The 24,396-nt window shown below is 39.2% G+C and overlaps 1 protein-coding gene across 1 annotated transcript in view; it reads left to right on the top strand.

Moving 5' to 3' along the window:
* LOC124550707 (beta-1,4-glucuronyltransferase 1-like) overlaps positions 1-24,396 on the top strand; it is an 87,832-nt gene that overhangs the window by 42,210 nt on the left and 21,226 nt on the right. Inside the window, exons 4-6 of the mRNA XM_047125429.1 lie at positions 2,784-3,011; positions 10,208-10,351; positions 14,749-14,940. Coding sequence (XP_046981385.1) covers positions 2,784-3,011; positions 10,208-10,351; positions 14,749-14,940 — 564 coding nt within the window. The remainder of the gene's footprint in view (positions 1-2,783; positions 3,012-10,207; positions 10,352-14,748; positions 14,941-24,396) is intronic.

The following is a 24,396-nucleotide window of genomic DNA, read 5'->3' as shown; positions in this document are numbered from 1 at the left end:
GAACACTGTACTCCACCACAGCACTCCACTGGTATGATGCCTCAGCAGTATGTGACCTTCAGCAATAATTGGAGTATGTGACCTTCAGCAATAATGGGCTCCGCTGCACTGGATACTTCTCCAGTTAAATATTTCTTGAACAGTGTCTGTCTTGCTGTTGCCACCCTCACTTTTGACAGGCTCCTGTCTCCTTGCCTGGCAGTGGAAGAGTGGCTAAGCCATCCTCACCCACTGATGCAATGATTCTTTGATTCGTACTCTTCACAAGAGGGGACCCTGGAATTTCTTTTAAAAGGGCAAAGCCAAATTCCTTCCACTCCTTGTCCAATTCAATCTTGTGTGTCATCTCGAATGATCTCATCATTGAGGACTTTTGAAACCCTAGTCATTTTTCTTGCTTGCATTTGTTCCTTCCTTCTTTCCATCCTTCCTTCCTCCCTCTTGACTTCTATTTTCTTTCTTGCTCGAATACAATCGTATCTTGAAACTCTCATCAGTAAAGATCCATGTTAGAGGCCATGGTTGATACACAGTCTGTTATAATGAAGCTTAAAAATAAAGCAACAAGTAATTGGGAAAAGGAGAGAGAGAGAGATTTTGTTGATGGAAAGTCTCATACTGAAATTGAATCGTTTTATATTCTCACCTCCCTCTTCGTTTTTCATAAGTCTACCCAAACCAATTACAATAATTTATCATGTGATAGAGTATTAGTAGTCAATTTTATTGTTATGCCAATGATATTTTAAAAATCTTGAATAAAAATGTGGGCAGTCATTATCATTTTCCAACTCCAGTTTCCCGGATGTGGTAGTACAAGCACTCACCATCTTGTTTTGTCTTCATAGATCTTCTGTTACAGGACAGCTTCCCATTTGTGTCCGTTCTTATCCACATCTGATCTTGCAGTCTCTATCCAGCATTTTCTTGGGCAAACCCGTGGTCTTCTTCCTACAAGGCTCAGGCTGAAATACCTTTTGGCAGGTCTCTGGCTGTTCATTCTCATTATGTACCCATACCGCTGAAGCCTGTGTTTCTTTATGGCACTGGTAACAAGAACCGCAATACCAGCTACTTTTCTATTCACCTCATTCCTGATTTTGTCCTTTCTAGTTGTTTAGTTCATAGTTCTAATGAATCTCATTTCTGTTGCCTGAATTGTGCTGAGGTCTTTGTTTAGTAGGGTACATGTTTCTAAACCATATGTTAGGACTGGTACAAAATAGGTGTGGTAAATGGTTGCTTTTGCTTTTCATGGCATTTTATTGTCTCAGAGAAGATTTATGGTTAGACTATAAAAATTTGATGCTTTCTGTGTCCTGCTGGGTATCTCCTGCTTAATGGTGTCGTCTTTCGAGATTGTGCTTCCTAGGTACTTGAAATGTGAAACAGTTTCTCCTTTGACTCCTTCTGGAAATTTATTTGAGGTTGTTCCTTGCCTGTTGATGGTTATTTCTACTGTCTTTGTTTTACTTATTTTTACTCCAAAATTTTTGAATGTGTTGTTCCAATCATTAAGGTCAGTGCTTTCTGAATTTCAGTATATACTATGAAGCTGTATGGATTTTAGTTGTTTTGACTTGTTTTTAAAACTTAGGCCCATCTTAGTTTAAAATTATTGTGTGGTAATCTGCTGTAAATCTTGTTGTTTTGTCACAAGCTAGTTGTCACAATGAATGCTCAAAACGTAGTCTTCCCTCCATCTTTTTTTCATATAGCATTTTTCTCCCTTGTGGTGGGCTTTGCCATTCCATGATTTGCCATTTACGTACAATCTATCTCTGAAAATATGATTCACTAATAAACTCTTTGACCACACCAACTTTTGTAATGACATCACATGTAGTGAAACTCTTGTGCCTTTATGACTGATGTTACTATAAATAATATATGCTGTCAAGTATATTAGTACTGCAACAGTGTGCAGAAATACATTAAATCTCACATCACCTTAACCCAGAAATCTGATGCAATTATTGATCTCAGAATGAGGGAATAAAATTGTTAGAATTAGTTATGGAATAATAAAAATATATTAATGACGTGGGGACATGTGTTAGCAAGAAATGGAGTGATCTGTTTGTAATCTACATTCCATATACTGTAATAGTTATTTGTCCAATAATTACTCTTGATAATTACAAGTTAGCTGTCAGAATTTTTGAGTCTCGTGTACTGACATGGCATGCATTCGGGTGCTGTTATGCTTTTCTGCACTTTTTCTTTACCCTCACTTCTCTTCCCTCCCTCCCTCCCTCCCGGTTGTAGCCTATCCCTGATATTATTCAATCTGTACATTGAGCAAGTTGTAGTGTTCATTGTGGATAGTGTGAAGTAAACATGACAAGTATTACTTTGGCAAGTGATAATGATAGTTTACTGAGCATATAATATTTTTTTTTTTACGCAGAGTCAGAAGTATCAGCAGAGGCTTAATGCGGCACTTGCCTCAGCATTGCCAGTTATCAGGGCCGGCAACGGCTGGAGCAATTGGTGAGGGGCAGAGAGAGCATAGTAGTGACACCGTAAAGTATGCTCCATCCTTCTGCGCGTAGAATGCATCACACATCCCCCTTTTTACTTGTACACCACTGCAGTAATCATAAATTCTCAGAACAAGTAAACGACCAGTAACCAACGTAGAAGCCCAGAACGATGCCGATGCCGACAGTTTAAGCATCTGGAATTGATCACAACAATTATGCATTTTGTAATCTGTTGCAGTATTTTTGTCTTGGCCCAATATTTTTTTGACACTGATTAATCGGAACCCGAATGTGCAGGGCGTGGTGTCGGTGGCGGTGTATGCCGAGTACCGGGACCTGTCGGCGGCACTGTGGGCCATCGCCAGCCTGCGCTCGTGCTACTCTGGCATCCGGCAGAATGTGTCGTTCCACCTCGTCTCGCCGATGTCCTCTGCGGGAGGGAGGGGCAGGGAGGTGGCGCCGCAGCCGCCACTCGTCCCACCCCCACCGAGTGGTGCCGACCCGTGCAGCACGGCCGGCATGCAGGTAGGCTGCTGTATTCAGAAATGAGACCAGAAATTTGTCTGGCTAGTTGCCTACAATTTTTGAGTGTCTCCCCCCCCCCCCCTAATACACACACACACATACACACACACACACACACACACACACATACACACACACATCGTTTTGCGGTTTTGCCTCTAGTTCACGTAAACAACTAATCAATGATGTAATTCATCAGGTTAAAAAGTAGGTCTCAGAGTCAATAGATGAATTGCACTGAGGGGTCAAAAGCAATAATAAGGCACAGGATGTGAAAGCAGTCATTGGCGGCTGCTGCAGCTTTTATTTTCTCCGTCCGTTGGTAGGTTGACTGTTTTTATGTGGTCTGCTGTGACCTCTTCTCCATCCAAAATCGTCATTTATTTCTTAGATATCCTCCAGTGTCTGTATCCCCATTCCGTCTTTTTGAGGGATGTGAATTATGCGAAATACATGCATTTGAATTGCAAATACAAAATGAAAAATACTTATTTTTGTTTTGCATTTAAAGTACTTTTTTCTTTTTTTTTTTTTCCAAAATGATTTTTCAATTTTATTTTAGATACTTAAAATAGAAAATTGTGTACCTGTAAATTTCAAAATGCTTCTCATCAATATTGTGACAGTTTGGTGCACGGTTGCTGAATGTTTTGTGTAGGGACCGTATTTTTTCGAAGAAGGTGGCCACTTGGTAATGGTTAATTCAGACTGTTATTGTCACATGCTAGAGACCTTCCTCCAACCTAGGCTAAACCAATTTATTGCAGATCATGAAGATCAAGAAATGTGGTCCCAGCAAGGTGGAGCAACATCCCACACCTCACAGTGTTCTATGGAAATGCTGCACGAGTTGGTTCATGGTCATCTTGTCTCTTACGCAAGGAGACGTCGCGTGGCCCTCGAGGTCACCTGATTTATCACCTTGCAATTTTTTTTTCTTTGGGACATTTAAAGGCTCTAGTGTTCAAATATCGTCCCACAACACCGCAAGCACTTAAAGACGTCTGTACCCAAGAAGCAGTAGCCATTCCAAGAGAAATGGCACTTAGATGTATGGAGAACTTTCGGGATGGACTTCGTCAATGTATCAACAATGGAGGATGTCATTTAGCACATATAACTTTTAAAACCAAATAATCCAAAATGGCAAAGTATTTATTTTTCATAAATAAAAGTAATTTTTCTCTATCATATTTAGCTTTTCTGTGACAACCAGTTAAAATTAGGGAGGCTTTATTGCCGGACCCTGTATTTACTCCCAGTGTTTTACATTCTATCAATAAGTGTGAAACCAAGTGCAGCCAAATACTGTGTATATTAGTGTGTACTCCTGATAATGTATATTATGGGAATGGATTTGCTATGAATGGGTACCACAATGCAGTGCACTGTAAGTACTCAAAATGTAACATCATTCGCGTTTCTGATTACTAGGTTTATGTCATTTTTGCCAGCCCCATCATCAGAGCATCTTGCTATACTTGGCCCATTATACAATATTTCATGTAACACCTTCATCACATAATGAGTGTGCAATGGCTTGAAAACTAGTTAATGGTTCAATAAGCCATATCTAAAATACAAAAAAGTGACTGGTTGCATTTTCATACCCAGATAAACTGGCAGTCAAAAATTGCAGAACAATACACAGAATATGAAGAGAAGACAAAATGAACTTTGAAAAAGGTGGATTGTGTATACACATCTGCTGGTACTCGGTCATCGTCCAAGAGAAGCTATCTGATGTAACGGCTCAGTGGATTGATTGTGAAACATTTGAATGAAAAGGGTTAGCTCTGGCTGGCAGGAGGTTTAAGCTATGATAAAGTAGCTGAGCAGGTTGTGAACATTCATTCTGAATTTGGTTTGAAACTGACAAAAATCATGAAGACTATTACCAGCAATGCATCAAATATGGTCAGAGCTTTGAAAATACCACTGAGTAGGGGGAAGAGAAAGGATTGCTTGTAACTTGTAACTCAGAATTACTTATAAGTCAAATATAGATACAGGAATAAACATTCTTTTTTTGGGGAGGGGGGGGGGGACAATGGACCTTCATGTTAAAACTTTACAAATGACAGAGTACAGTATTAAAAGAAAAAATATTATTCGGTCCTGCTGCTTTAGAGGCATTAGATACTGTATTTTAATTTAACACTTTGCAGTGTACAAATAACAAAGCTACAGTATTAAAGAGAAAATACATTAATTTAAACTTGATCCTGCTTTGAAGAAATCAGATGATTTGGCTTGTTTCACTTTTCATGCATTAAGTTTATCTCATTTTGCAAACTTATTAATTCAATTTATTTCACCAAATTTTGTTACATATAACAACAGATTACATAAAAATTAATTATATGTATATAAGATTTAATAAACGTGTTTTTAAATTATATTTTGCCAGAACCTACAAAACTTTACATATAATAAAAATTATGCACAACAGAGTTACATATGAATCAGTTTCAACTGCGCAAGGAAAATGTTTGGATACAGGGTTATTATTATTATTATTATTATTATTATATGTCAAGTCTATGAGAATTTCTGGAGACATCTGCAGATTCTGAAGAGTTTCTACTGCCTAATCATGAGAGGTGCACCATACACACATCATAGCATAAAGAGACATGGATAAGCCACATCTCAAAGTAATTCATACCAAAAACTTTATGATGCAGCCATGACAAAATATTCAGCATTTTGGAATTGTGTTCATGGTCAATTGAAGCTTGTGAAACCTATTTAGAATCCACTGGGAAATCCTTTACATATTGATGTCCAACACAATGGGATTCATACAGTAAGTCTGTTCAAGATGTACTCACAGTCAAAGGTACTCTGAATAAAACTTTAAGGGAACTCAGATTAGCAGCTTTTAAAGAAATTAAAATACAGTTTCTTAATGACCAAAAAGCGAAGAAAGGCATATTAGCATCCATATCTTATCTTATCTTTTTTCCCAAAATGAAATGGATGCCAAATACTAGCAGAGAGTACATTAAAGAACTGTTTATTTCAGAAGATGGAAAAAACTTGCAACATTTTAATAAATCAAAAAGTTACTCTTATTGTACATTTGTCGAATATTGTGATTCTCCTCCAGCCAGTGATGGTGTCCACAACTTTGCTTCCGCCGTTTGCCTTTAGGTGGCGACAACGGTAAGTAGCGGTCGAAAGAAACAGATCGCAGACGTCAGGCAGTTAGTTTTGACATTGGTCAACATAACATCATTCAAACATTAGTCGATTTGTGTCTGAATCATAAAGTTGTTCTTTATTGAAAATGTCAGTTTATGAGCCTAATTCTCATCAATTGCAGGAGGTGTTACTGTTTTGTTTCAATATGAAGAAAACAGCGGCTGAGACTCATCGAATGCTCTCAAGTACGCATGGTAAGGATGCTATTAGTGAAAGAACATGTTGTGAGTGGTTTCAATGCTTCAGGAATGGTGATTTTAACGTCGTAGACCGGCATAGTGGTGGAAGAGAGAATGTTTTTGAAGATGCAGAATTGGAGACATTGCTGAGTGTAAACTCACATCAAACTCAAGAAGAATTGGCATGATTAGTGGGAGTGACACAGCAAGCCATTTCAAAATGTTTCAAGACTATGGGCATGTTTCAGAAAGAAGAAACTTGGATCCTGTGTGGGCTGAAACCAAGAGACGTTGAACGGCGTTTGTGTGTTTGTGAGGTCAAAATGTACTTGGAAATGTTAAAATGGGAAGTCCTACTCCACCCACCGTATTCTCCAGACTTTGCTCCCTCTGACTATCACCTGGTTAGATCAGTGGTGCATAGCCTGGCTGACCAACACTTCCATTCTCATGAAGAAGTCACAGATTGGATCGATTCATGGATCGCTTCAAAAGATGAACAATTTTTTTGATGCAGGATTCGTACACTGTCCAAAAGATGGAAAATACTTTGAATGATATATGTGTAATCAATTTGTTTCATTAAGGCCTCAAATGTTGGTGAAAAAATGGCGGAAGCAAAATTGTACACCTTGTAGATCCAGAAACACTACAGTATTTAAAAGATAATGACAGTACTTTAGATTCCTTGACTAGACAACCAAATGTAAAAGAAAAAAAAACTTTTCCTGAAACATAATACTTGTCTATCACAGTCTGCTCCTGTTGAACAACTGTTTTCGTTTGGTGAAATGACACACAGCGTTAAAATCAATAAAATAAATGGCATGTAATATTTTGGCTAATTAGAGGTATTTTATATGAATAAAGGTATTTTGCATTTAAATACTTTTATTTAAAACCATTTTGTATTTAAATTTGAACCCAGGTTCCCGGGTTCGATTCCTGGCGGGGTCAGGGATTTTCTCTGCCTCGTGATGACTGGGTGTTGTGTGCTGTCCTTAGGTTAGTTAGGTTTAAGTAGTTCTAAGTTCTAGGGGACTGATGACCATAGCTGTCAAGTCCCATAGTGCTCAGAACCATTTTTAAATTTGAAATAAAAAAGTCTTTGCATTTTGATTTTAAATAAATACTTTTAATAAACTATTTTGCACATCTCTGGTATTTGTCCTCTACAGCTCCTAGTACTGATGTCTTAATGTATGTCCTGTCATCCGGGCCCTTGTTATTGTCAATGTTTTCCATATGTTTAATTTACATTTTACCTTTCATTTGTGATGGACTTAAACAACATACAGCCTTTATATGCTTTTTAGAATCTATATGGGAAACTGTACTTAAGTGTCTCATGTCATATTGTATTATTTAACAATACTGGCAGGACAGAAAAACCATATAACCTAGATGCTGTGTGCACTAAACACAAATCCGTCTACCATCTCACAGATCTGAGATGTTCTGCCACCCAAAATTGCTCTCTCTCTCTCTCTCTCTCTCTCTCTCTCTCTCTCTCTCTCTCTCTCTCTCTCTCTCTCTTTACTCACTAAATACATTTACAATGATTATAAGTTTAGTTTACAAACAGTTAAACTTTCACTTCTCATAACCTCTATGTTTGCCAGACAAACAAATCTTATGCTAAGTGCAAGTGCATCACTTAGTGATGATGAATATAACTGAACTCTCAATGAATCATCACATAACTTTCCTCATTTGCACCCAAATAAGGGCATATGTTTTATTTTCACACTGACAAACATTTAAGGCCACCAGGCGTGCATTGACAATGGCCCATCCTGCTTAGTTTCAATGCTGTTTTCTGAGATAAATACTCTGTCCAAAAAGGTTTACCCAAAAAACCGTTCAGTCAGATTTCTTAAATGAAATGCTCTTAATTAACCTACAGATCTAAAATATAAATGTTAATTTTGTATATTGGCAATCATGGAAACAATTTACATGATCACAAAAAACATAAATTTCAAGCTTTCAGGCTCTTTAAAACGATTACTTTATCCATTGTAAAGGAAACAATTAATAACTAAAAGTATTGGCAAGATATCCAGGTGACAGAAGAAAGGAAATATACATTTACATATATGCAACAGAAACCAGCTTACGGCTTGTGGTGAAGAGATCTTAGGGTGCCACTATCATTTCTTATACCCTCGTGTTCCATTCACAAATGGTATGCAGGAAAAACAATTGTTGGTAAAATTTCTCTGATTTTCTTGTAGAGGTTGTTCTGTGAAATGTATATGGAAGGAGAAAATATGTTGTCCTACTCTGCACGGCATATACAGTCTAGGACTTTTAACAGTAATCATCTCCATTGCTGTGAAACCAAGAGCGACAAAGCTGAATGCTACAGTATGGAACTTCACAGAACAGGCATAAGGAAACTTAAAACAAAAAGACTTTGAAATGTATGCTTAAAAACGAGCAATGAGTAGCATATTGTTGAAAGAACTGTTCATTTCATTTTCCCTCCTGCTTTGCAGCCTTATTATTACGTATTGTTATCTTAGAGAATCGTAGGCAACAGGAGTGGTAATTTCAGTTGTCTTCATATGAGATGATATAATACTGCTAAATGACTCAGACCGTGAATTGAAACAAATGGACCAGAAAATGGACAACTACGCACAGAAGCTTGGGCAAAGGCAAACTGAGACGAAATGGAGTTGATACAGTTAGGAAGAAGACAAGAGCAGCAATATTTTCTCAAGATAGGTGGCATGAAGTTCAGGAGAGTTCACCACATCAAATACTTGGGATCTCGGTACACCAACAACAACAGTGTAGAAATGGACATTGAGGAAAGAGTAGCTATGGAAATGAAACACATGAATTCCGTCAGGGAGACACTCAGCTCAAAATTAGTATCAGTGAATAATGAGATGAGAATGTATACAACAGTGATATGCCCAGCAGTTATGTGCGATTCAGAAACCCCTAGAGCATGACTAAACAAGAAAAGGAAAAACTAGTAATATTTGAAAGAAGAATAGTGAGGAAGATGTGTGGACTGATCTCAGGTAAAGGAGAATGAGGAAATCTATGTTTTGACGCAACAACCAACAGTACTACAGAAGCCGCAGAGCCAGAGAATCCAGTGGGCAGACCATGCTTTTTCTGGATCTTCCACTTTCATTATTCCCACAGTTTTTGCAAGTAATATCAATTACTCCTCTCTCTCTCTCTCTCTCTCTCTCTCTCTCTCTCTCTCTGTGTCACTACCATTTTTCTTGTGATTATCTTATTCTTTGCATCATGGGATTGTGGTAATTCAGTTTTTTAGACTCTATAACTAAGCAACCCAGATATTTCCTGGTTCAGATGAAGATGAAGATGTTTTTTAAGTCCATGACTTCCACTATTGCAGTTACATATTTTTTAAGCATTGAAGATAGCTTCCATCTTCATAAAATGAAACATTAAAGTCTGGTTTAAACTGTTATCGTATTTGTTTCAGAGCAAATACATTACGTGTTATCTATCACTGCATAGCAACTTGTGGTTTTTTCTGGCAATAATGACTCATTGGTTGCATAGCCTGTTGTCTGTATATTTTACAATTTATTCCTGCAGAATGATGAAAACTTAAAATCTTTGCATTTTGAGACTCTCATAAAATCTGATTTGTAATAATAACTGCTAAATGAAACAAAACAAATTGCTTCTTATCTGTGAGATGGAAATTAATTCTGATTCAGACTCTTAGCATTTCCTTTCAGAGTCTGTAGGAAACTGCTCGTGAATTTTGTAGCACACTGCATTTGTCAAATTTGTGAATTCGCCTGACCACAGGTGTCTGGTGCCTATCGAGCCAATTATGCTGGAGGCGCCCGTTACCCAAACAACCTGCTGCGCAACGTCGCTCGTCGAGGTGCCGAGACCGAGTTTGTACTCGTTGCAGACATCGACATGGTGCCGAGTGCAAACCTGCGAGCGGTGAGTTGTCGCCACGAGATTATTTTTTTAGATGTCGGTGACGGTCCTGAGCTGAAAACATTTTGTATAGTACAAATGAAATAGAGCAATTTGCAATGAAGTTGCCCCTTCTCATTATCACAAATCTCCTCTGAGATGACAATATAATTCTTGGTTCTTTGTTCTACACTTATCACATAGAGAAAGACAATGCTTTGAAGACTCATTTGTTAACTGATTCTTCCACTGATTGGTGGCAGGAAGTTTCATATTTACAGATGAAAATTCAGTTTTGTTGCATTGTTATGTATTTATTATAAATATGTTTTTGGCTAGTCTGCAAAGTTGCTAGAATACAAGGAAACCAAGTCTTGAAAGTTGAGACATCAATGAATGCACAGTCATTGATTGTTAATTGATGCAGAGGCCTCAGGTGACTTGACCTCAAGGGGGAGGGGGGGGGGGGAGGATGTTGTAAGAGACATTCTGCCAGTTGTCAGGATAACATTCAGCTCTTCCCCTCGGACGTGGTTGTAGTGAGGCAGTGAGTAGTGAACGGGCGAACGCCTTGTGATTAATCAAGAACATAACTGCATTAATTCGTCAACTTACCGTATTGCATAGTCACCGGCATAGTCCAGGGTCAGACATCGGCACTGGTGTATGTCAAGGATGCGAGTTCAGCACGCAGACCTTGCCAGTGTGACCAGTCCAGTGTTGCAGTGTTCCTCCTCAGTGACGAGGAATTGCTGAGTCAGAACTCCAGCCCTCTCGGCAGGCAGCTGTGTTGTCCTCCAGAAAGGAGGCTAACATCAGCACATATCTTAGTGCTGCACATGCTAAAGCGTGTGGAGCTGAACTCTGGACCTCAGTGTAGGTGGCAGTGGCGGTGGTAGTGGTAGTGACAGAGATTGGCAACAGTAAAGTGTGCCTAGACAAGGGGAACCAGCGGAAGTAAAATTTGCCTCAACAGGGCAGCTAGGCAGACTCAGGCACGAACTAGAGTCCTCCAGATTTGGGGTCCGAGGTTGGTGAAAGTCAGCCGGCACGTGGCTCTCTGGTCAGAAGGTACCAGTTCGACTCTTGGTGGTATCTAGACTTGGGTGCAGCAGGCTTTCAGCGGCTTAGTGAAGGTATCACCTGGTAGTGGTGGCTGGGTGACACATTTTGGGACGATAACTGGAGTGGACTTCCTCTCGCAGCTGGCTTCATATGGTGACCGATACTGCTTGGCTAAAATGGACAGTATTTATTTGTGCTTGTCCAGTCCCTGTTTTGACAAGGCCTCATTAACCGTTACTTATACAACAGAGCTGCAGTGCAAGGCAATGTGGCAGTAAATTTACTAGCACCACGGTGACTTCTGTCTTTCCACTCCCTCAATGATATGGCTCTGGGTCTGCTGTCATGTCTTGAATGTGTGGCAAATACCCCAAGACCTGGGCAGTCTTGCAGCTTCTGCTCAGGTAAGACTGCCCAACCAGCCTCCTCCTGATTGGAAGTGCTTTTTGTATTAATCTGGGGGTGGTCTCTTTACATTAATGTAACCAAGTGCAACCACGTGAAGCAGTTGCAGTGCGACAATAATCAGGAAATATATTGAAATCTCCTAACTGGTTTTGTGTGTCAAATGCATTATAGCAATCTTCATTACTAGTTAATGGTGTCTAGTTAGTATAGTGTAAGACAAATATGGAGGAAATACAGTGCAGGACATTTTGTGTGTGTGTGTGTGTGTGTGTGTGTGTGTGTGTGTGTGTGTGTGTGTGCGCGTGCGTGCGTGCGTGCGTGGAAATATCTCTTGCATAATGTCACTCAGTGAGCTTCAGATGCTCATCTTGACATGCCAGTAAATGGCAATCCAACTATATTGTATGAAACTGAGAAATTTGAAGGGAGGTTTCAAGTTTTCTGTACACCTGCATAAACCAGGAAGAATATCATGACATTGCAGATAGCATCTTTCGTTGAACCATTGGCTTCACTTTCCATTTACAGCTGATACGTCACGTAGCATATGACTGAGCATCCAGTCACTATTTATTTATTATTGTATTCCACTTTCATCACGACAACAGTGGGCCTTTACATACGCAGGAACTGACTATTGTGGAACAAAAGGGGTGCATAGTCAAAAGAATGTATGTGTTGTGGATTCCCTGCAGACAGTTCTGCTCTGGCATGGATAACAAGTGGAATATAGGGTGCAAGTGAAATGGTGCAACATTTGGACATCTACTCCAGAAGAGATGTATGTGGAACAGCACAATTCTTGTGGGCAAAATGCAAAAAACACAAGGCCTGGAAAATTAAGAAACGGGATTGACTATGCAACACCACACACAGCATGCACAACAAACACTCTGTATCAAGATTTTCAATGCGATTTTTGAGGGCACCTGCCGTACGCTCCAGATTTTGCTCTGTGTGACTTCCATCTTTTTAGCAAACTGAAAGAACATCCGGGGAAAAGAGATTTTCCAACAAAGAGGACGTTCACACAGCTGTTCTCAAATGACTCCGTGACCAAGGAGTGGATTTGTATTGTCAAGGAACTAAACAATTCATAGAGCATTTGGCCCAATGTTCAAAGAGTGGATGAAAAGTAGTATCATGTACCTGTGTCTCTTTGAAATGTAGTGCAGCATATAGTAAAAGTTACTTGGCCTCCCATAATAATGTGTAACTTAATTTTTGAAGTCACCTTGTATAAAATTACATGTATGTGATTCTGTATGATGATATTTTTTCCTGAATATTGAATTAAGTGTACAGTGCCTATCATACTATTTTCTCTTTCCATTATTTGTTTCTACTACTACTGTTACTAACATTCTAACATTGTGATGGCCACCTGTGTGCTACTCTACATGAAGTTTTCCTGTGGCATCTTTTTCACTGTCAGAGTCAAATGTTCCTTCACTGTGACAGAAAAGGAGCCATAGGTTTTCTTTATTTCAGTCTATTTTAATTAATTATACAGTTATCTTTCTCATCTGCTGCTGTTAGTATTATTATAGTGACATATGCTACTACTAATACTACTACAATAACAAGCAATAAAACTATTAAAAGTATAAAAAGGCCCTGTTACTACTACCACCACCTTGATTATTCTGCAGCTACTACTACTGCTGAAACTTGTGTTACTAACACTAATACAAACACTTATTCCAAAACTTCCAGTACTATTATCATATCAATGATATTGCTATAATGTAAATGGATGATTAAGAAATCTACTTACCAAGTGGTAACAGGAGAAAACACACACACACACACACACACACACACACACACATTAGTGGCTCCTTCTTCCATCAGAAGAATTGGAGGGGAAGGAAGAGGAGTGAAGGAAAAGGACTGGAGAGGTGTAAGAAAAGGGGTACAGTTCGGAAAAGTCACCAGAACCCTGGATCAGGAGAGACTACTGGACGGAATAAGAAGGGAAGATGTTCACTACTAACGATTTTACATTTTGTCTTAAAACGTGTGTGGCATTTGTGCTCTTTAATGTGTTTTATTACTGTCCTTCCAAGTCTGCCATCGTAATCCATGCCACAACCACATACCACTTCATAGACTCCCAAAGTGTGGAGGCAGTCAAGCACATCCACAGTATACTAAAGGAGGTGTTGTATCTTGTGCTAGTGGCAAAATGTATTCCTTATACCATTCTTCTGAAGGATTTTGCTAACACAGTTAGTTACTCTGGTAACAAACAGTAATCATATGGAATGGGTGGGAAATTCCACTCATCTTGTTTGCCTGGTTGTTATGATTATGATTATTATTATTATTATTTGTGTATTGACTATGTTGGATCACATATGTTTTTTTGCTCCTCATTCTCTAGTTGTATCAGGATTACTTACTTCTTCATTGGAAGTGCCTATTTGTGGAAAGGTCATCATAACCATTGCCCATCAGTATTTCCTTAGGAAATATAGCTCTGATTGCAAGCACTTTTGGGAATTATAGCTATCAGAAAATGACAGAGGTAGCAGAACAATAACAATAATAATAATAATAATAATAATAATTTGGATTTCTGCCTCTTTCGGTATCTCCTTTCAGTGTATATCCAGTTATGATGTTCCACAAATGGTACCTTGAAGAGTTTTGTTTTGCTAACTCCAGTTCTTTGAAAAAGTGTGGGAAAATAGCCTTCCTTATGTGAATGCGAGACTGTCTTTCTACAGTGTTTCGTGATACCGTGGACATCTGAAAAACATCCCAGCAGAGGGATTGGAATGTCGAGCAGTGAAGTTTCAAGAGGAGTATGACACAGTTTAAAGACTCATAAGATTTTATTGTCTCACTCTAGACGTGTTCATAATTTCTCACCCATATATAGCAGATAATTTCTGTGTACTTTTAACTTGTGATAAGCAGAATTTCAACCTCTTCCTAAGCAGGATTTTTACGAGTTCGCACTGCGGGGCCGTCTCTTCAGCGAATCACGGCGTGATGACAAAACTGTGTATGTGGTGCCCGCCTTCGAAGCTCCAGAGGCCATCCCTCCTCCGGAGGATAAGGCACAGCTACTGAAGCTGGCTGAGAAGGGCCTGCTGCGGCCATTCTACATAGAGCTCTGCCTCAAGTGCCAGGTTAGTGAGCACTACTAAGATCAATCTGTGTTTGTTCTTTTGGCACAGAAGGTGAACCCTCATCTGTAGATACTCTAATTGTAGGTTTACTCATCTGCTAATTGTGTTCCTCAGCCGCCTTCCCTTCCCCGCAGGTCATTCATCAACTGCAAGGTTTTTGAAGTGATTTTTAAGATAATTGTACACTATCATCTACAAGAGGGGTAGTAGAAGTGATTCATAAAACTACTGTCCAATATCCTTGACATCTGTTTGTTGTAGAATCTTAGAACATATTCTGAACTCAAATGTAAGGGGTATTGTGAACAGAATGACCTCTTCCATGCCATCCAACATGGATTCCAAAAAACATCAAACATGTCGTAACCTATCCTGTTTACCTGCATGGATGTCATCATTAGCAGTGCCTCTGTCGAAAACTGACTGAAAAGTTGGTGGTGGTGAAAGTAAGCTATTGTCAGTAATGTAGGTCACACCAGTATTGAAATTTAGACACTTTAATTGCACTTTGATATTCTCTGAACTCATGTTTGTGGCTGGTTTGGGTCTCAAGTATACTTCAGTTTTGTACAGATAAACAAATAGTTACTGACTACATGCGGTGGATGTTCTACCTTATAGCTTGAATATAGTATCCTAAGATCAAAGTAATTAGTAATATCAGTTGTTCATGTATGGCAAATAAACATTCAACACAGCTGCTTAAAGTTCACTTAGTAATTCCCCTTCCTCTTGTACAGAATTATTAATATTAACTATAAGCATGTAGCAATACTTTGTTCTCATCAATCTACACTGTCATTATAGGTCATTGTTAACGATTGATACAATTGTTGGCATCTTGTACAAGTTCGTATTAAAAGCAATCATTGTGAATTATCGAGTTATAAATGGTAGGATGTGAAACGCGTCACAAACACTGTATATTTTTTTGACTTAACGCAACCGCCAGATCAACTGCAGTACATTTTCCATATAGGTGGACATAGCAGTTACTCCATTACAGTCTCACCGTAGAATGATTGTTTTGTGGTAGGGATGGGCCTCATAAAGAATGGCATAGGAACAGACTTATTTTGAAGATTGCATAATTCTTTAAAATTTGGCTAGTTTGAATTTACTGGTTTTGATGGACTACAGGAACTAATCGAATTTTGGATTATAGAAAATGTTGATGGTTTAAATTTTTTAAAATACATGGAACTATTATCCTTACACAAATGTGAATCCCCTTGTTTATGTGAATGAATGCCATATTGCAACTTAGAGTGAATTACATGAAGTTACTAATTAGTGACTTAATCAATCAGTGCGGCATGCCATTTTGTACAAACTGTGGCCAGAAAACAAGTGGACCACCCTGTTGCTGAACATGCTGCCAAACATGATATCCTTCATTTCTTCTTCTTCTTCTTCTTCTTCTTCTTCTTACGTTACGGCCTCTGTAGGACCACGGGTAGCCCCTTCGTGGACTGCGTTTTCCTCTTCTTCTCCCAGAACCTCTTCATTCTTTCTCTTCTCCTCTCCCACTCTTCTTCCGAGATCTTCAGTTTCTGTTTCTCCTGGCGGCTCCACTGGTGACATTCTAATCTTTTCCTGTATTCTTCTCTGTCATTGATCTCCGGCATATTTGTCGGTGTATATTTGTTCCTCCAATTTTCCTTTCCTTTGACCTTGATCCCCAATTCCAACCAGTCCTTCCGAAGTTCAACAATCCACTTGGTTCCTGTCTTTCCCCTTGTCCTCCCTGTAGTTTCCCACACTCTCGTCGTCATTCTGTCCAAACTCATCCTAACTACATGCCCAGCAAACCTTGCCCTTTTCAGTCTGATTTCCCTGGATATTGTTCTCATGTTCCAGTACAATTCTTCCCTAGGTTTCGCATTCACCTCTCTCCACCTCTTTTGGGACCTAGTATTTTTCTCAGTATTTTCCTCTCTTCTTTCTCTAGTTGCTCTGCCCCATTTCTTCCTAATGTCATCGTCTCGGCAGCATATAATACTGCATTCCTCACTGTTGCCTTGTAGTGGCTTATCTTTGCCTCTGTGGATATATTCTTTTTATTGTATACCTCTCTCGTCGTGCAGAAGGCTGACCTCATCTTCTTTATCCTCTCTGTTATTCCCTCCTTGCTCCTGTTCCTTCCTGTTATAAATTCTCCCAGGTATTTAAATTTGTCCACCATTTGCACAATGCCTTCCGGTGTTTCCCTGTTGGCAGTGGTGTTTAATGTCTTTGTCTTGTTATAGGCGATCCTCAGTTCCACCTTTCTGGCTACCTTCCTTAAGTTGTCGAGCTGTGTCTTTGCGTCTTCTTCCGTCTCACTTACTATTGCTATGTCATCTGCAAAGGCTAGGCAGTCCACTTGAGCCCTGTTGTCCTTTTTGTCACCCACATGGGTCTTTGGTATTCCCATTTCCTCATTTATTGCTCTCCACTGCCTGATCACTTCATCCACTGCTATATTGAACAATAATGGTGACAATCCATCTCCCTGTTTAACACCAGTCTTGATCTCAAAATCTTCTGACAGTGCTCACCCTTGCTTTTGTGCCTGTCAGAATTTCTTTTATGAGTTCTTGTGCAGTTCCATCAAGTCCTCTGTTCTTCAGGATCCTAACAAGAGTCTGTCTGTTGATGGAGTCATATGCCTTTGTGAAGTCCACGAAGGTTATTACTGCCTTTTTGTTTTTTAAGGCCCTATGTTCTATCAGTTGCTTCAGGATAAATATCTGTTCTACACAACCTCTTCCCTTCCTGAATCCCGCTTGGTAGTCGCCAACTGTACTTTCTACCTGTTCTACTCTCTTGAGCAATAGTTTTGACAGCACCTTGTATCCAACCTCTAGTAGCGATATTCCTCTTTAGTTGTTTGCATCTCTCTTGTCCCCCTTCTTGTGTATTGGTACTACAATTGCATTCTTCCATCCTTATGCCAACTTCTTTGTTCTCCAGATCTGATGAATTATGTTGGTCATGTTGTCTACTGCTTTGTTGCCTCCCCACTTTATCATCTCAGCTGCTATACCATCTTCTCCAGTTGCCTTATTATTCTTCAGATCGCTTATGGCATGTGCGACTTCATCCCTGGTTGGAGGGCGTGGCTCTCTCTCTCTCTTCTGTGTCAGTCCCCAGTTACAGCTCTTCTTCGGGTGGTTCACAGTTCACCAGGTCGTGAAAGTGCTCTGCAAAAATCTGACAGTTCTCCTTCGCACTGATAGCCAGCTCCCCTTTCTTATCTCTTATAAACAGGTCTCTACCCTTGTATCCAATCAGGCTCTTTTTGAATTTCCCGAAAAAGTGTCTGCTGTTGTTTTTCCTGAAGTTGGTCTCAATCTTGTCCAGTTCCTGCTTCATCTTCTGTCTTCTGGTCCATCGTATTGTTTGGGCTGCCTCCTTTCTTGCTCCTAAGAAAACTTCCCATTTTTCCGGGTCCTTCTTGCTGCTCCAGTCTCTCCAGGCTTTCCTGCGAGTCTCTACCGCTTCCTCACATTCCTTGTTCCACCGCCAGTGCTTCCATTTCTTTTCTTCCTTTCCCCATAGTTCAGCCTGTTTCGCCATATTTCACTTCATGTCGTCCCATTCATTGAATGATTCAACTCCTTCCTCATACCTGGATCGATTGTGTCTTAATTTGTCTCTGTCTACCTTTATGTTTTCAGTTTTTCTGTTCATCTGTGGCAGTCTGTCCCTGTTTGGAATCCAGAGGCACTTAACTCCTGTAAGATAGTGATCCGATTCTATTCTTTTGTTCTTCCTTACCTGTGTGTTCATGATCTCCTTCATTTCAATGACTGCTTCACAGCCTGTGCCATATGGATCCTTCCCACCAACACCAGATTTTCTGACTTGTGCAGTTGGCAACGCACCCAGTCTTCTTCTTTATTTATTTTATTTCTCTCCTTTTTTGCTACATCCCCCCCCCCCCCCCCCCCGCCCCATCCCCACCTCTCCCTCCTGCCGCCCAACCTGCAGCATTTCACTGTCTGCCATCCCCACCATACTATCCCTCCCCTGCCCCGCCCCAGCCTCCGCCTTTCTCCCGCCCAGTCGCCACTCCCATCATGCACTGATGCTGCTGCTCACAGTGTGGTTCCAGTTGCCTGCAGTCGCGTGTGTGAGTTGCTTTTGCGTGAGTGTGTGTGTGTGCATATGTGGTCTATTGTTGACAAAGGCCATTGGTCAAAAGGTTTAAGTGTGAAAATCTTTTTTTTATGCCTATCTACGACTCAGCATCTCCTCTATATGGTGAGTAACAACTTTCCTTCTCATAATACAGGTAAATATTCGGTAGATAAAATAACCACTCATTTGGGTCCCTGGGCAGGGACTACCCAGAATGATGTCATCAAGAGAAACGAAACTGGTATTCTACAGGTTGGAGTGTAGAATGTTAGATCCCTTAATCATATAAGTAGGTTAGAAAGTAGAACAGTTATCAATCCGAAGATTGTTTTGAATGCCTCAGTACTTTACTAGGCACGGATCTGTTGGAGCTGGTATACCATTGTCATCCTCTGACATTTGTCCAGCTACTTACAAGGTGACCCATGGTTTCTGAACCACAGTGCATCTCAGAATTTTACATCGACAAACATTACCGGAGGTGAAAGAAGTGATAAGCAGCAGACAGAAATACTAGGGTTTCTCTGAGGTCTAACCTGAGACCAGATTTGTAGTTGGAAGCTTCACTGCTGAGTCACTGAGAATCTAAAAAGTGAAAGGTGTAGGTTGAAATTAGATATTGTGGGAATAAGAGTGGCATATAGCAGAAAGAACAGAACTTTTGGTCAGGTCAGTATAGAGTTAACAACATAAAATCAAATAGGGGTAATGCAAAAAAAAATGCCTCATATTGAATAAGAAAACAGGAGAACATCAGTAGCTACTATGAAAAGCATAATGATCACACTATAATAGCCAATATAGGCACAAAGCCAACACCCACCAAAGTAGTAAAAATTTATGCTACTAGCTACACACATGATAAAGACATTAAAAGAATGTCTGGTGAGATAAAATTATTCAAATAGTTAATAGAGGTTAAAATGTAATTGTGATGGAGGTCTGGAATTCAGTAGCAGGAAAAGGACAAGAAGGAAAAAATGGGTGAACATGAACTAGGGGAGAAAAAATGGAGGGGGAAACTGCCTGGTAGAATTTTGCACTAAGCACAGTTCAATCAGTTATAATAATTGGTTCAAAAATCATGGAAGAAAGTAGTATACTTGGAAGGGACAGGGAAACACTGGAAGATTTTAGTCAGATTGTATGATGGTAAGACAGAAATTTCAAAACCAGAAATTAAACTGCAGAATATTTCCAGGTGCAGATGTGGACCTTAACTTATTGATTATGAACTGCAGACTAAAATTGAAGAATCTGCAGAAAGACAGAAATTTAAGGAGCGGGGATGTGGGTAAGATGAATGAAGCAGAGGTTGTTGAGGATGTCAGAGGGAGTATTAGACCACAGCTGACTGAAACAAATGTAAGGAACATAAGACAAATGGGTAGCAGTGAAAGATGAAATAGTTGAGGCAGAGAGATTTAAATAGGCAGATAATTTGTGACAGATTGGATGTAATGGACAAAAGGAGAAAATATGAAAATATAGCAAATGAAGCAAGCGAAATGGAATACTGTCAGCTAAAAAATGAGATTGATGGGAACTGCAGAGTGGTGAAGCAGAACAGCTAGATGATGCATGCAGGGTTGTAGAAGCTTGCAGGACTATGGGAAAGTTACCTATGGAAACTGAAAGGTATCCCTGGAAAAAAGAGAAGCTCCCCTATGAATATTTATCAGCTCAGGTGAAAACCCACACTAAGCAAAGAAGGGAAAGCTGAAAGAAATGCATAAAGGTTTTGTAGAAGGGAAAGACACTTGAAAGACAGCATTATAGAAAAACAAGAGGAAACAAATTAAGATGAGGTAGGAGTAGGAGATACGATATTGTGAGACGAATTTGATAGAGTCTTGAAAGACCTAAATCGAAACAAGTGTCTTGGAATAGACAACATTCCACCATAATTTTTGGAATCTTCATGAGAGCCAGCTACGAAAGAAATATTCCACCCTGTACGTAACATATATCAGGCACATGAAGTACCCTCAAACTTCAAGAAGGATGTGATAATTCCTACTCTACTCAAAAGAAGGAATATGTTAATAGGTATGACTTTTACAATGCAATAATTGCTACTCTACTCCAAAGAAGGAATATGTTAACGGATATGAATATTACCAAACTATCATATTAATAATTCTGTTTTCAAAACACTGGCACAGATGATTTACAGAAGTGTGAAATGACTGATAGAAGCTGACCTTTGGGAAAATCTGTTTGGATTTCAGAGAAATGTAGGAACATGCCAGGCCATGCTGACCCTACCCCTTTCCTGAGACAGAGAGAAGCAAATTGATGTTTATAGCATTTATAGATATAGAGAAAGTTGTGACAATGTTGACTGGAATTCAGTCTTCAAAAGTCTGAAGGTATCAAGAATAAAATACAGGGAGCAAAAAGTTATCTGTAACTTGTACCAAGCGAGATGATGCAGTGGTTAACTCTCTGGACTCACATTTGGGAGGAAGACAAATTAAGATTTTCTTCATTGTTGTTTTTTACAGTCACAGACATCACTAGTGGTGATGTGCTCTGAGGACCCCCTCAGCACTCTGTGCAGTGTTGGTACATCTGCGTGTCACCTGCTGTGACGTAGGGGTGTCTGCTGACAAACTGTAAACCGCCGCAGGCACCGGAGGAGTAACTTTAACTAGTAATAAAAATACAAAACAAATATTTGAAGTAATACCCAATATAATATGCACATAGATGATGTCTCCATGATCTAACTATCTTAGAAATTATATTATATTAAAGTTAGTTGTAGACTTGCTTGCTCATTTATAGACAACAAGGGTACTGAAAAATTTCACATCTCTAATGCTTATAGGAAAAAAATCCCAAATTTAATTCAGCTAAATTCTGTACCTTTACACATAATAGAATTCAGGGCTCCTGATATATCACCAGCTTGCATGCAAATTGTGTTTCCAGTATATTGTGAACAGAGTTGAAATGGGGGTGTAAGGGCTAGAAACACACAAAAATAAAAATCACTAAAAAAGATCAAAACTCTGTGTATTCTTAACATGGAAGGTGCCTAATTTGAATCTCATTCTGAACAGGATTATCCGTGTTTTAATTAATTGATATTAATCATGACATCCTCTTTTGGATAAAACAGATTACCTGTATTGAGGTATTTTGATCTTGTACTGAAATGTGATAGTTCAGTTGCTTCAAAATTCTTTTCAGAGCAACAGTCAAAAAGTAAGTTACACAGTGCTCTTGTATCGGGCTTTATGGGGCTGGCTCATGGAAGCTATTCCCCACAGAATCTATTGTGTCATTGCAAATAAGTGTTAGGAATGTTGGGGATAATCTCTAAAAGGGAAACCACATATGAAAACTAGAATCACGCGAACAACCTGATAAAATGAAAATAAGTAAAAAATTGATGCGAGAAGATACTGATAATTTCAAGTAGTTCTATGCTGTAGCTGAAAGTGTGTCTTATGCTACATCAGAAGCTACTTTTAGTATGTGAAAATTTTGATAATGATGAACAAAGAGCCTTCCTTCATAAGCAGTAGATTTGGTACATATCAACTGCTCAACGATCTCCGGTTTACAAAAAGAGTGGAGAATTTAGTAGAATTATATAACATGAAGTAACTGCTGTGCACGTATCACCAACAAAACAAACTCTGTTGAATGACCAACTTTTTTTTTCCCCCCCTCCATCTTGCTGATAGGCGTAAATTGGTTGTAGAAACAGTTAGTTCTACAATGTTGCAGCTTAGCAAGGTTTTATTCATAATGGTGGTGCTTTTGATCCAAGAGTAAAATATGTCTGAAATATAGTGAATGATATGTCCACAGCCAGTGTCTGGATAGTTGTACTAACAACAACTACGACTACTACTACTACTACTACTACAATAATAATATTTAGATGCTGATAATTATGGTAATTTACATTATTAGATATCATTATTGTATATACATTTATGTTACTGAAATCATACCACAAATACAAGGTGAAGCCTAACCAAACCAACAAAATTTCAGAAGTTTTTCAGCGATATTTTCAGAGTATTTTGGTTAAGGAACCTGTGGTCTCCAATGGTCCATTGTGAAGGACTTACTTTTCGCTTTATTTCTCACCACCTTTATCTTTGTATCTGTACTGCACTGAAAATGTGTACAAAAGTGCAAATGTCGACAGTAGTGCTATGTGTCTCACTTGGAAACATTTGTCAGTGTATTTCTGCTTAATTTTCTCAGTGTGGTGCGAAACAGTAGAATATCATCATTGTAATAAAGGTGGTCAGACTTGCTCATTTTTGTGTTAGCGAATCTCCTTTCATGGTTCCTCTTTCTATTTCCTGCCATCCTTATGAAGTCCAAGGGTATATATATATTCTTTAATCACTTAATATAATAGAGGGAAACATTCCACGTGGGAAAAATATATCATAAAACAAAGATGATGCGACTTACCAAACGAAAGCACTCGCCGGTCGAAAGACACACAAACAAACACAAACATACACACAAAATTCAAGTTTTCGCAACAAACTGTTGCCTCATCAGGAAAGAGGGAAGGAGAGGGAAAGACGAAAGGATGTGGGTTTTAAGGGAGAGGGTAAGGAGTCATTCCAATCCCGGGAGCGGAAAGACTTACCTTAGGGGGAAAAAAGGACGGGTATACACTCGCACACACACACATATCCATCCGCACATACCAACTTATGCGGTATGTTTGGTTTTCCAAACAAGTCATTATTTTTTCCGGCTGTTTTGTTGCTTCTCTGTGTGTTGTTATATCGTCATAATGAGCACCGCTTCCTCCGACAATATGTCTTCACTATTACTGTCTGTAGGTGAACAAATGGCAGTAGCTTCATCACCAGGAATCATCATTTTGAGTTAAAAGTCTTTAATTTCCTTCTGTTTATTCTTCCAGTCTGTCACTATTGAAGTTCCAACACAAAATTCAGTACCAATTTTTCTCAACAATTCTCCTTTCCATTCTGTGCATTTCATCTGACTTTTTGCCCTTAGACACTGCCATCTTCTTTCTGTTTGATTGGAGTTTACACCCACATCAAACAGAAGCATTACAGTGTGCTGTGTAATTCGATATTTTTGAGCTTGTTAACTGACACTATGCCAGTATCTGTTTATGGAGGTTGCCTGAATTTACGAGGGTCACTTCAAAAGAAATGCACACTATTTTTTAAAAAAATCCATCTTTTATTCTACATGTTTGAAAGTTTTACAGTGTCTAGATATATCCTGTAGGAACAACATTTTCATTTCTCCATATAATTTCCATCCCTCCCAACTGCCTCATGCCACCTTGGAACCAGCGCTTGTATACCT

Source organism: Schistocerca americana, chromosome 9, assembly GCF_021461395.2.
Source record: "Schistocerca americana isolate TAMUIC-IGC-003095 chromosome 9, iqSchAmer2.1, whole genome shotgun sequence".
Classification (NCBI taxonomy): domain Eukaryota; kingdom Metazoa; phylum Arthropoda; class Insecta; order Orthoptera; family Acrididae; genus Schistocerca; species Schistocerca americana.
This window is presented reverse-complemented; position numbering and strand designations above follow the sequence as displayed.